The 11392-nt window shown below is 37.1% G+C and overlaps 2 protein-coding genes across 2 annotated transcripts; both read left to right on the top strand.

The window, feature by feature from the left end:
• The first annotated feature begins 506 nt into the window (after positions 1-506).
• LOC115413953 (dynein light chain 1, axonemal-like) lies at positions 507-3735 on the top strand. The gene is made up of 8 exons (XM_030127095.1): positions 507-580; positions 1130-1168; positions 1279-1388; positions 2530-2585; positions 2666-2721; positions 2833-2959; positions 3238-3378; positions 3570-3735. The coding sequence occupies exons 1-8, from the start codon at positions 521-523 to the stop codon at positions 3620-3622; spliced, it is 642 nt and encodes a 213-aa protein (XP_029982955.1). The 5' UTR covers positions 507-520; the 3' UTR covers positions 3623-3735.
• Positions 3736-5513: 1778 nt separating this feature from the next.
• tedc1 (tubulin epsilon and delta complex 1) lies at positions 5514-11007 on the top strand. Its single transcript, XM_030125922.1, has 8 exons — positions 5514-5797; positions 6152-6224; positions 6370-6599; positions 6687-6824; positions 7596-7667; positions 7797-7883; positions 8014-8157; positions 9529-11007. Exons 1-8 carry the CDS (start codon positions 5654-5656, stop codon positions 9853-9855), a joined length of 1215 nt encoding a protein of 404 aa, XP_029981782.1. The 5' UTR covers positions 5514-5653; the 3' UTR covers positions 9856-11007.
• Positions 11008-11392: the final 385 nt, after the last annotated feature.

Here is an 11392-nt window from a genome sequence, read left to right as displayed (position 1 = left end):
AAAAAAATACTACACTAATTCATCAATACAACACATGACAACAGGCATGACTGTGAAGTAGGCTAGTACATGAATAGTGCTGATCATTATTCATACAGAAAAAGGAAATGTTGAATGAAGGAAGCCCATGCTGTACTTGAAGATGAACACCAACAACATGGAAGGTTATGTTTGGCTCTTATGTTCCAAGTAATGCATGTTCATGGTATAAATCTGTGGAATTCATGTCTTGTTGTGTAACAGGTCATAGTATACTGTATATCAGGGAGGTTCACACCCTGGTTGGGGCCCTACATTTATTTGGTGCCAGAAGCTCCATTCTGATTCTCACAAATGTACAAAAAAACACGAATACCCACCCACATATCCATGAGAAATACTTCATTATAGATGAGATTCCTCAGTTTGATACTTGGGGATTATACTAACTATGACACAGACTGAAGTATCTCATTTAATGTCTTGTTTATCTGCCATTTAAAGTGTAAACTGGGTCAAGCTCAGTGTAACGACACTGCGCATGCGCCCCTCAGAGCCTGTCAGTGCCATAGCAACCGGAGCCGACATCAACATCAAGATGGTAAGCGTTAGTGTTGTCGGCTTATTTCTGTTGCCTTTTTTTGTGTTTAATAGGTAATTTACTCAGTTCGCAATACCCTATATTAAAAGTGAAGTCACTTAGTGTCCGAACGCCTGGTTGGCATCAAATGCTAAATATGTGTAGCTTAGAGCTAACGTGGGCTAACTAACTTTAATTAGCTGGCTAGCTAACCTTACTGTAAATCGCCCAGTAACATGTGCTGTGTCCAGAAAAATCTGTATGTCTACATGCAGTTTACCCTTTTCCACAAAACTATATCCTATATCGAGTGGTGGAAGAGGGAGTGTCCGTGAAGTCAGGCTGGAGAAAGGCTTCAATATCGCTTTAAAACAAATGATAATATTCAAGTAATTACATGTGGAAATCCTGTAAATCTTAATAGAGGTACTGGTTTAGCGATCGACTGTGTAAATCTTGTCAGATTCATTTTTATTTTGTCATCACAACAGCTTCTCTTTCATTAAATGTGATATAGTTAATACTTCAAATCGATACAGTGTCCAAATTAATGTTATGTAATGTCCCCAGGCGAAGGCAACGACTGTAAAGGAAGCTCTTGCCAAATGGGTGAGTGGCAATTAAATGATTAGCGAGTTAATTACTTATAGTCATATATAATGTTTAGTTCATGTATTAAAGTTTATTCGGAGGTTCATTGTGTATGTATGTGTTCGCAGGAGGAGAAGTCAGGGGAGAAGGTGACTGAAGCCAAAGCTGTAAAACTTTACGGTCAGGTTCCTCCTATAGAGAAGATGGATGCCTCTCTGTCCACACTTACCAACTGCGAGTAAGTCCTTCAAATGGAAAAGACAGTGTTTTTATGATGTTTTTGAACAAGGAGTAGCACTGGTCTACAAGTAAAATGCCTCTAGAATAAAGTAGTGAAACTTTACCAAGTTTGAGTCTCTAATAAAGAAAATTAAGTCAAAAATGCTGGTTGGCTGTAGTTTCCAAGATGCAGTCATTTCATTGTATTTTTCTTTAACTGTTCCTTTCATAAAAAAAAATGCAGAATAACACAATATATAATTGGGAGACAAATTGATTACACATAAAAATCAAGACTTTTCATGATTGGAAAGGAGCAGTTAGAAGAATATAATGTTCCCCTTACTTGTCTTGGGTCAAAATGTGAAATTCTGAGAATTATTGAGACAGTGGGTTTTACTCTAAAGGAGTATTCATCTCAGAGATACCAGATGTACTTCAAAACACTGTCTGCACATTACAATACATTCACTTTAAAGGTTTTGCTAGTAGAAGATTTATAAATCTACCATGCACCTAGGTCATGGAATAATGAACAAAACGTTCTTACACTAAAAACATTCACGTCCATTAATGATTTTAAGAGTATCATAAAGAATGCAATGAGGGAGGAATGTCATTGTTTTTCTTGAGAGGCCATTGTTGCACTTTTGTCATTTGTTTTCCAATTCATCTAATGAAAGTATGCAAGTTTTAGCGCATTTAATCTCTGAAACACATCATTTCTAAAACAAGCAAAAAAAAATTAAAAAAAATGGTAGACTTCGGTAATTGTATTGGAATGAATCATGCAAGAAGGACTAACAAGTTTTCTACTGTGTGGAGAATCATGCGCACCTCTTTATATCCCTGGGTCAGGTCAAGACCATTTTTGTTTATATAACCCAAAATCAGGCTTTACAGTCTTGGCAGTGTACAACATCCTATGTCCTTCCACCCATGGTTCAAAGTAGACAAGTCACTCCCAAATACCTTTAACTGGATGAAAAATGTCCATTTGGTCAAAACTAGAAATGTAGTTCATGTAATTTAATCAGTCAATCAAAATTTATTTATATAACACCAGATCTTGATCAAGAAACCAGGTTAGAAAACACCTTTTAATTACTTATGTATTATTCTTGGAAAGATCTGTTTTGTGATTGTATTGTTTTCCACAGGAAATTATCACTATCCACAAACTGCATAGAGAAAATAACCAACCTGAATGGCCTGAGTGAGTACTAATCCCAGAAAAAGCCTTGGTGTGTCTTAAGGTCAGGGATGATAATGTGATGTTGTGCTGTGTTATTCCAGAAAACCTAAGGATATTGTCATTAGGTAGAAACCGTATTAAGGCACTCAATGGGCTGGTATGTTACATAAAATGGTTTCACATTTTTCTTTCTGACCTTTATTAGATGTTTTCAGAGTGATTCTTGATTTTTCAGTGTTTTGCATTAGCTGTGTGTATGTGTGTACAGGAGGCAGTAGGGGACACGTTAGAGGAGTTGTGGATCTCATATAACTTGATCGAGAAACTGAAAGGAATTCAGTGCATGAAGAATCTGAAGGTCCTGTACATGTCCAACAACCTGGTCAAAGAATGGGGTGAGTCAGGTTTATAAGAGTCAATAAAAATTAAAAAGAGGTAGCCATCTAATTACTCAGATGTCTTAATTTATGGAATATTCATGAAGCTCAGTGACACGTTTAAAGCCCTTGCTTTTATTGAAGAATATAAATATGTCAGCATTGATTTTTTTCAGTCTTCTTGGTCTGGGGATAAGTATTCTGTACAATTTAATGTACTCATGACTTGTTAAAGTGAATATTCTCCATGTGGCATACTTTATCATAGGGTATTATGTGTGTTCTGTGGTATGTAGCGGAGTTTGTCAGGCTAGCTGATCTGCCATGCTTGGTGGACCTGGTGTTTGTTGGAAACCCACTGGAGGAGAAACATTCATCAGAGGGAAATTGGATGGAAGAAGCCTCTAAAAGACTACCCAACCTAAAGAAACTAGATGGTAAGATTGTTCTTGTAGCAATATGTAGAAGAGTATGCAAAGTAACAGTCTTATATTTTAGGGCACATATTTTACATTACATGGACGTGGCTTTTTGCTCTTTGGTTTTATTGTAGTTACAAGGCACAAAAATAGCATTAAGTCCTTTGTTTGCTGATATGATTGTAGATCAGTGTTTCTCTTGTGTCCAGGTACCCCTGTCATCAAACAGGAAGATGGAGAAGAAGGAGATGGAGAGAGCTGAGAAGCATAACTGCCTGCAGGACTATGACCACATATGCCCAAGAGTCCTCTCTTTTTTAAGTTTTCTTACTGTTTTCATGGTGCTTTTCTTTATAGTAAATGTTTTTACAGCAACATGATTATTTGTTGTAGATCAACAAGCACAAAACCAACACAAAAAGTGTACGTTTTGTGTATGTATGACTTTAAAAAAATGTCAGTGAACACTGACAATACTTAAGCCTTGTGGGTTTGTGGGTACCAGAGAAGTTTTGATGAAACCTTAATAAGCACATCTCCTAATGTTATTCATAGCATAGGGAGATTTTTACTAACTGTTAACCTATGAAGGATGTTGACGCTAATACAGTTTATTTTTGTTTGAATAAGACTGCAAGCATTACTAGAACCAAAGCACAGTTTGGCTCAGACACTAGTGAGCAGAGGCATTTGTGAGGACCAGATGATGATCGGGTAATACCATTAGCTCCATGCTGCTGGACCTCCTCCAACCTAATAGGAGTTGGCTGTAAATACCCAGTGCTTCCTCCCCCTCTAACATCACCATGGCAAAACAGTCGACATGTTAACATCTAGCCAGATTATTCTACAGTTGTGTCACATTAGATTAAACACTGAGACAATGTAAAAAGTGACCAGTGGATGAAGGTTACTCCCAGTCTGCTTAGAGAGCAGTGAAGGATACAGTAGCCAATTGAACTGCACAATTCAGCAAATAGCTACTTGTGACTTTGGCACACTCCTGTGCTTACATTAGTATCATTATCAGAGTGTACCAGGGTCCATTACCCAACTCTGACTACTCAGGTAGTGGATTTACATCATCACTGGATTGTTATAGCATTAAAATTCAGTTTTTTAGTATCTTCTATACTGCACTGACAACAAAAAGGGACCACATTCTGTAATTTTATTGTTCACTGTAGGACTGTGAGGCTACATGACCAAGACAGATTCTTAGCAATGTTTGGCACTGTGTTGTTTGAGATCTTCCAAACGATATAATACTGATGCATTAATTTAAGACTGTTTATAATTAGATCTGAACAAAATATGCACTGTTATGAGGTCTAATGTTTTTCATTTTGGGATTAAAACTGAAGTGCTGTATTGTTCTGTCAGCTTTAGGTTGACTTTGTGCACATTTTCATAAAGTTCCTGTTCATGAGGATGTGATAGTTAATGCATGTGGCATGTCTTAATTACCACTGTCAAATGATTTACATGTCTTAAATTATTTTAGCATGTTTATACAATTGTGAGATGTTTATGATTTTTAAATTAATTTGATATTTGAAATAAACACTGAAGAAGCATGGTGTTTTCTCTATGACACTTGATTTTGTCCATGTGATTTATCATTATGTAAAAAAAGAACAAAAAAAAAACAAAAAAAAAAAACAGGCTGTGGTAATTTAAAGGACAAATAGAAAGTCAAACTAAAAGTAATATATGTAATATATTTTAATATACAAATTCCCTCCTCTTGTAAGAAGTGAAATTCTCCTTGTTACTTATTTTTTGTGAACATTGTCCTCATTTAATACACATGCCATCTATTTGTTGTTTATTTCTGGATCTGACTGATTTCATTTCTTTCTTTTTCTAGTGTTTGTGGCTGAAGTTAAGTTTGAAAAAATGTTTTCTGGACTAAAAATTCTAAAACTAAATCCGACTTTAGTCAGAATCATCATCATTCGCATCCAAAATATCCCAGTAATAAAGACGCCTAAAAAAAAAAAAAGTAATAAAAATGCTTTTCCTGACAATGAACCAATGGCAAGTCCGGAACATTCGCCTTTTTTCCAATAGTGTTCATGATTGGTCAGGATATACGTCAATCATTAAGTTTTTCCGGTCGCTTCCTTGGTAACGTCGTTAAACCCGGAAGTTGTTATCGCCGCGAAATTATAAGGAACTGCATTACAAAACCTGTATGAATGCGGACTAAAGTGTTTTATATTATTTGCAGTTTGTACTATTGATAAATGCATATAAACGTATGATTCGAGAGTAGTATGTTCTATTCGTAATGCAGAGGAAGAAAGCTTCTGTGAGTGTTGAAGTAAAGACAGTAATTGGAGCTCTATGTAAAGTCCTAGCAGCTGCTGGGCTGGACTCTGTCCCCACACCAGAGACCTTCAGACGGGCCAAGTTCGGCGGTGGATCCGACGTGGTACGTTTATGTATTCTTTATATTTTTAGTTACTGTATGACTCTTCACTCAGATAAACCCAGCAACCCAGGCACTGATGTACCTACTGTACATAGAATGGAACCATTGTGAATAATCTGCACAATGTTCTTTTTCTATTCTTTTTCTGAAGTACTTCAACATGTCTCATGTAAAAAAAGATCTATTCCTTTGCAGTGTAGAGGTAAAATAAAAAGAGATTTCATCAGTCATTGAAATTAAAATTATGTTTAAATAAATAAATAAAAAATATGTGAAACTTTTTCAGTTTGTCCCTCTTCAGGAAGGCAAAATATGCCAGGCATACATAACCACAAGATATGTGTTTGCTTACAGGAGGAACACTTTTGGCAGCTGCTGTCTAAAATCCTTCACAAAACTAGCACTGTTTCCTTTGAAGCCATAGCAGGTCTGTGATCATTGTCCTCATTTAATACATGCCACCTGTTTACTGTTTCCCTCTGGATCTGACTGATTTTCAATTTTCTTTTGTAGTTTTAAAGCACCATACTCCATAATTTGACTTACATGCCCTGTCTTGTGTCTTTTCACAGCCTCAGAGACCTGGAAGCTGGTGGCTGCAGGACTCTGGCAGGCTGGTTACTATGCTGACTGGATGTATGAAATGGACAAAGCAAGAGAAGGGGCAGAAAAGAGTTTCTCCAGCAGAGATCTGCTTGTAGCCTTGGGCTGGCTTCTCGCTACAGGAGCAATGGAGAAGCTACTGTCACAGCGAGTACAACAGCTGGACAAAACACTGCTCACACCTGCACCTGCACAGCTGGTAGGGCATTAACAACACTGGAGTACAGTGGAGACACTTATTCTGTATTTGCAGATGTTTACACCCATAAACTCCTTTGCGTCTCAGGTGAGTCCTCAGCTTTCTGACAATCTCCAGTTGGACTCCGCCTCCATGAGGAGACTTCAGTGGCTGATTGGGCGTCTGCGACACCAGGGGCGGACCCTGCTGTCCATGCAAGAAGAACGGGCTCGGCTGCTTCACACTGTGAGAAAATCCCTTCTTTTCAAAATCCTCTATTGTAGAACAACACAATATGAATTATTTCATAGACTTGAAGTTTGAGGGTACTGAAACACCAACCACCGCTGCTTATCATGCCTTCTGACTTCTCAATTTGATCTTAACTATACGTACAAAAATGTGCATTTTACACTAAACAGCTGGTTTTTATCTGACCAAAAGAGGTGAAACTGAATCCTGGTTTGTTTTTGTATTCAGGGTGACAACATTTTTTAGAAGCTGCAGATCACTTACAAGGAGTGATACAAGGTTATTGTCAGTAATAAACAAAAGAAGAAGCAAAGCAAACAGAAGGAGTTAAAAATTAGCTGAATTAACAACATGCAAAGTTGTTGAGTCTGCTCCCAAACTGCAGAGTGAAGGCCAAACTAAATGGACTGGAATGTACACAGTGGATACATCGGTTCAGACTTTTAGATGTGAAAACTCACTACAAAGCAAAATATACTGCCTTAAGACTTACATTTTGAGTTCTGAAAGGTATTATTTGACACTTTAATCATTCTTCTTGGTCAAACTGGTCCTGCAGAGCTCCCCTTTTCTCTTCTCAGAATTACTATGAATCCGCTAAACCTTTACTTGTACTTTTGCTGAATTACAGAATGCATTCTTTCATGTATAACTCATTAATGTTCAGCTATCATGTCAGCGTTACAATGAGACACTCATGAAATATACCACACCTAAGATTTGATGCTTGATATATTGTGACATCAACTCAAATGTTTTCTGCAGGTTTTATCTGTCAGCCTCCCCTCATCTGTGCCCTCCTCCTGTACTGATCAAAGCTCCATGCTAGTAAGAGAGGTAAGCCTTTTCTTTATGTGGATGTAAATATTTTTTCACATAATATCATGTGTAGTAATAGAATAATAATCTGTAATCTAGTAGAATTTCAGCTGTTGTTAAAATGGCTGTATATTGTGTGTGTTTAAGGATTGTGCGCGTATGCAGGAGCTCTGTAACCTCCTGGAAGCATATCTGAACTGGAAACAAGTGGAGAATATTTTCTGGACATGGATGGTGAGATACCCATCACCCCACAGGGATCACAGCGAAACATTATAATTGTTATACAGTCACTGCATTGACCCACAGGACTGACCAGTTTCTTAATAAGTCCTGTGTGTGTGTCTAATATGTGTATTTGTAGGACAGTGTGGTTGACTGCCATCTAACAGATCTCATTGTCAACAAACCCACACAAGTACCTGAAAGAACTTCAGAAATTTGTCACCATGGAAACCGGGGGCTGGAGAAGTTGGATGACATGCTTCAGAGATTTCCCACAGCACAGGTACACAACACAACCAAACACACCATTTACACATACAACACTTACTACTGATTATTGTATTGACACGATGTTTACATGCACTAAATATTCTGGTTTTTGACCTTCTTCCTGAAAATACAACATTCCTACTAAGCTGCAGCTGTTTATATATGAAAGAAGAAAAAAGCCTTAACATGTTGTTTATCATATTGTCAGTGGAGCCAGATGTGCTTCTGTTTGTAAGAGTAGTCTTCACAATCGCCCACCAGTGGAAACTATGAAAATGCTTCATGAATATCCAACAAAAGGCACAATGAATGCTTCAAGAACTGTAATAAATATTGGTTTATATCATGTCTTAATATGAAAATGCTACATACAGAAGACACTCTGAAAACTGAATGTAATGTCCTCAACTTTTGTTTCATGAAAAACTGAAACTGGTGAAAACTGAAAAGGTGCATGATGGGAAATTCTATATGGATCATGTTAAACCTTTGACTAGAGTCAGAGACAGAGTACTAAATCCTTACTGCAGTAAAAGTTTTTTGATTCACCACCTGATGTCTTGAAATACCTCGCTCTCAATGAGGATATAGTGGAAGTCATATTTATTTTCTACAGTGATGAAGTAATATCTTTGATGTGGATGGTGACAGTTACTGTTTGTTGTTGTTATTTTTTGTGGATGCATATGTGTGTTGGTTTTTATCCCTCATCAGTCTTCTACTGGATTCAGTTATTTTTGTCACACAGTTGCCTCTCATTGGCTGTGGTTTTTGTGTAGCTGTTGCTACACCTGCGTTGTATTTATTCATAGTTCTGACAAAGACTGTTTTATGGTTGAAACATGTTGGCTTTTCAGATGATTTAGGCATGACAGTACAAACTTTTTATGCTTCTTTTCTCTCACTGGTGCCTGGATCATCATTGGAATTGGAGCTGAAACAATTAATCAATTAATTGACTCAATTTCAGTAAAATTTTCCTGAATCGAAGCATTGTTTTCTTAATTTTGCTACTGCTAAACAGTGGGTCCACTGTTGTATTTCACTCTGACATTTATTGTGACTTTTTATTGGGATTATTGATGCCAGGATCAATACTATTTAGTGTAATTAGTTTATTGTGGTTGTTTCAGGGGGTTCTGTTATAAAAGACAAGTTATTGGTCATTTTCAGACATGTCTTTTTCAACTACATTTTTTTTTTTGCCTATTTAAATAATCATTTAATTGAATCAAAGACAAAAATTGACAGCTGCAGCTCTAATTACAATACAGCCACATTATCAATAATAGTGTAATGTTACTGTTGTAAACATTGTAGTGCAGATACATGAAACAAAGGCTCCTTTTCTTCTAAATCTCTGTCTCTTCTAAATTGTGTCCAGAAACGGCAGAGCAAACACAGAGCAGATGTGGAGGACAGAGGACATGGATCAGAGAAGGGACGCGGTACACTGGACACTCTTCTCTCCTCTCCCCCCTACGTGCCCTCGTTCGTCCACGTTTACCGAGCCCGGCTGCAGGATAAGAGACCGGTCCGATCCGGAGGGGCCGAGAGTCTGTATGAGGTCCCGGTGACTCAGGCTGTGCAGCAGCTCCTGCAGACTGAGGCCCAGCTGGTGGAGAGGCGGGACCAGCAGAGACGGGCCAATAGGACGCAGCTGGAGGATATGATTAGCAGCATGGACGAGCTGGTGTTGATACCGCCATAGACCCTTTACTGAATATGATCAGACAGTTGAGGAGCGCCTTTACAGATCCACCCTTGTGTTTAAGATATGTTTTTTCTTTACACCATAAATATGGGTTTTGTACATTCAAATATTTCTCATGTTCTTGTCTTGGTTGCAAAGATTATCATAATCCTAATGTCTTAAAAAAAAGTCACTGTAATAGTGCTGCAAAATTGCTATGAGGCACAAATGCAAGATTTAAATTTTTTCACAAGTTTTAATTGGTAAATATTAGATTACTTTAGATTTAGATTAGAGTAGATCAGATTAGATAGCCCTCAGGAAATTAAGATTAAATATGTAATTGGATCTTACAGATGCTAAAAATAGGTCATACCTTAACATGAATTTTGATCCCCTAATATCTCAAAAACTACAAACAATACAAGGTTGGAATTCAGTATGATGTTTACTGGGGTTAATAACATTTTGGGAAAATATTAAGAAAACTAGAGATAATGAGTCAAGAATATTTTCTAAAAGCTGGAGATTTGAAGTGGATTTACCCACTGGCATTTCCATAAAAGTACAGAATAATGTGCTGTGTAGTTAACAGAAATCAACTACGTTCATCTGTTAACCTGAGGCTCATTTGTCAGAATGTCTTGAAGATGAATAAGATGAACTTTAATCCATCACTATTTTCAAAGTTAGAAGGGGATTGAAAAACATAATTGCATTAAAGTAATATTTTGAGAAGTTGCTTTGTTTTGGCAGTCAGTGCTACAGTGGGTGAATGAAAGCAGGAGGACACAGCTAACTAGCTTTACTCTCAACAAAGTTTCAACATGTTCATTATCATGTTGTATCTACCTCTACATTTATAAAAAAAAGACCACAGTTAAATGGGAGTGTTATTAGGTACACATGTTGTCCATCTGCCATAGCTATGTTAACCTTCTAACCCCTGATGTGACTGTGGTGAGCATTCTGAATGTATGATTTATTTTAAATATTCATTAAAATGAAAGTATCTGCTCAAAAGGAAAAATTTCAAACCGTGCTGATAGGATAGACATGGTTCTTTCCATGGAAATCTGAGCTGGCTCAGTGCACCCCCCACTGCCTGTGTAATGGGGGGCAAAACACACAGAGCAGTGAGTGAGACAGATGGTAATAGATGGTTTGGGCTTTTTTTTTTTTTTTTTTTACAGTTTTCCTTGTTGATTTTTGTTTTATACTGTTGTTTGCAGTGTTGTGTGGTAATTTTCTTTTTTTTTTTTCCCATTATTATTGCTATTTTTTTATTTTTATTTTTTTACAATGTTTTGACTGAGTTTTGACCATGTAACTGCTTTTTGGAGTTCAACCAGGTGCCAAAAAGCAGCTGGACTGATTTATGAACAAAAGAGCCCCAAAACAAAAACTACTAGGCCAAAATTCAAACACTTGTTGTTCAGTGTGTTCCAGTTCACAGTTCATGTTCAACATCCTAAATCTCTTACTGATGTATATTCTGAGTGCCTTATTTAGTAAAAACCTATAAAAGTTACATTCCTCTCTTTGTCTTTTTCTG

The sequence above is a fragment of the Sphaeramia orbicularis genome, chromosome 22, assembly GCF_902148855.1.
Source record: "Sphaeramia orbicularis chromosome 22, fSphaOr1.1, whole genome shotgun sequence".
NCBI classification, from domain to species: Eukaryota; Metazoa; Chordata; class Actinopteri; order Kurtiformes; family Apogonidae; genus Sphaeramia; species Sphaeramia orbicularis.
Note: the sequence above shows the minus strand (reverse complement) of the source record. Positions and strands in the feature narration are given on the sequence as shown.

Excerpts from the sequence above, each read along its gene's own strand:
- LOC115413953 (XM_030127095.1), top strand. The coding sequence starts at position 521 with ATGCGCCCCTCAGAGCCTGTCAGTGCCATAGCAACCGGAGCCGACATC. Across the intron at positions 1,169-1,278 it reads AGGAAGCTCTTGCCAAATGG|GAGGAGAAGTCAGGGGAGAA; the intron begins GTGAGTGGCAAT and ends ATGTGTTCGCAG. Across the intron at positions 2,722-2,832 it reads TTAAGGCACTCAATGGGCTG|GAGGCAGTAGGGGACACGTT; the intron begins GTATGTTACATA and ends ATGTGTGTACAG.
- tedc1 (XM_030125922.1), top strand. The coding sequence starts at position 5,654 with ATGCAGAGGAAGAAAGCTTCTGTGAGTGTTGAAGTAAAGACAGTAATT. Across the intron at positions 5,798-6,151 it reads TCGGCGGTGGATCCGACGTG|GAGGAACACTTTTGGCAGCT; the intron begins GTACGTTTATGT and ends GTTTGCTTACAG. Across the intron at positions 6,600-6,686 it reads CACCTGCACCTGCACAGCTG|GTGAGTCCTCAGCTTTCTGA; the intron begins GTAGGGCATTAA and ends TTTGCGTCTCAG.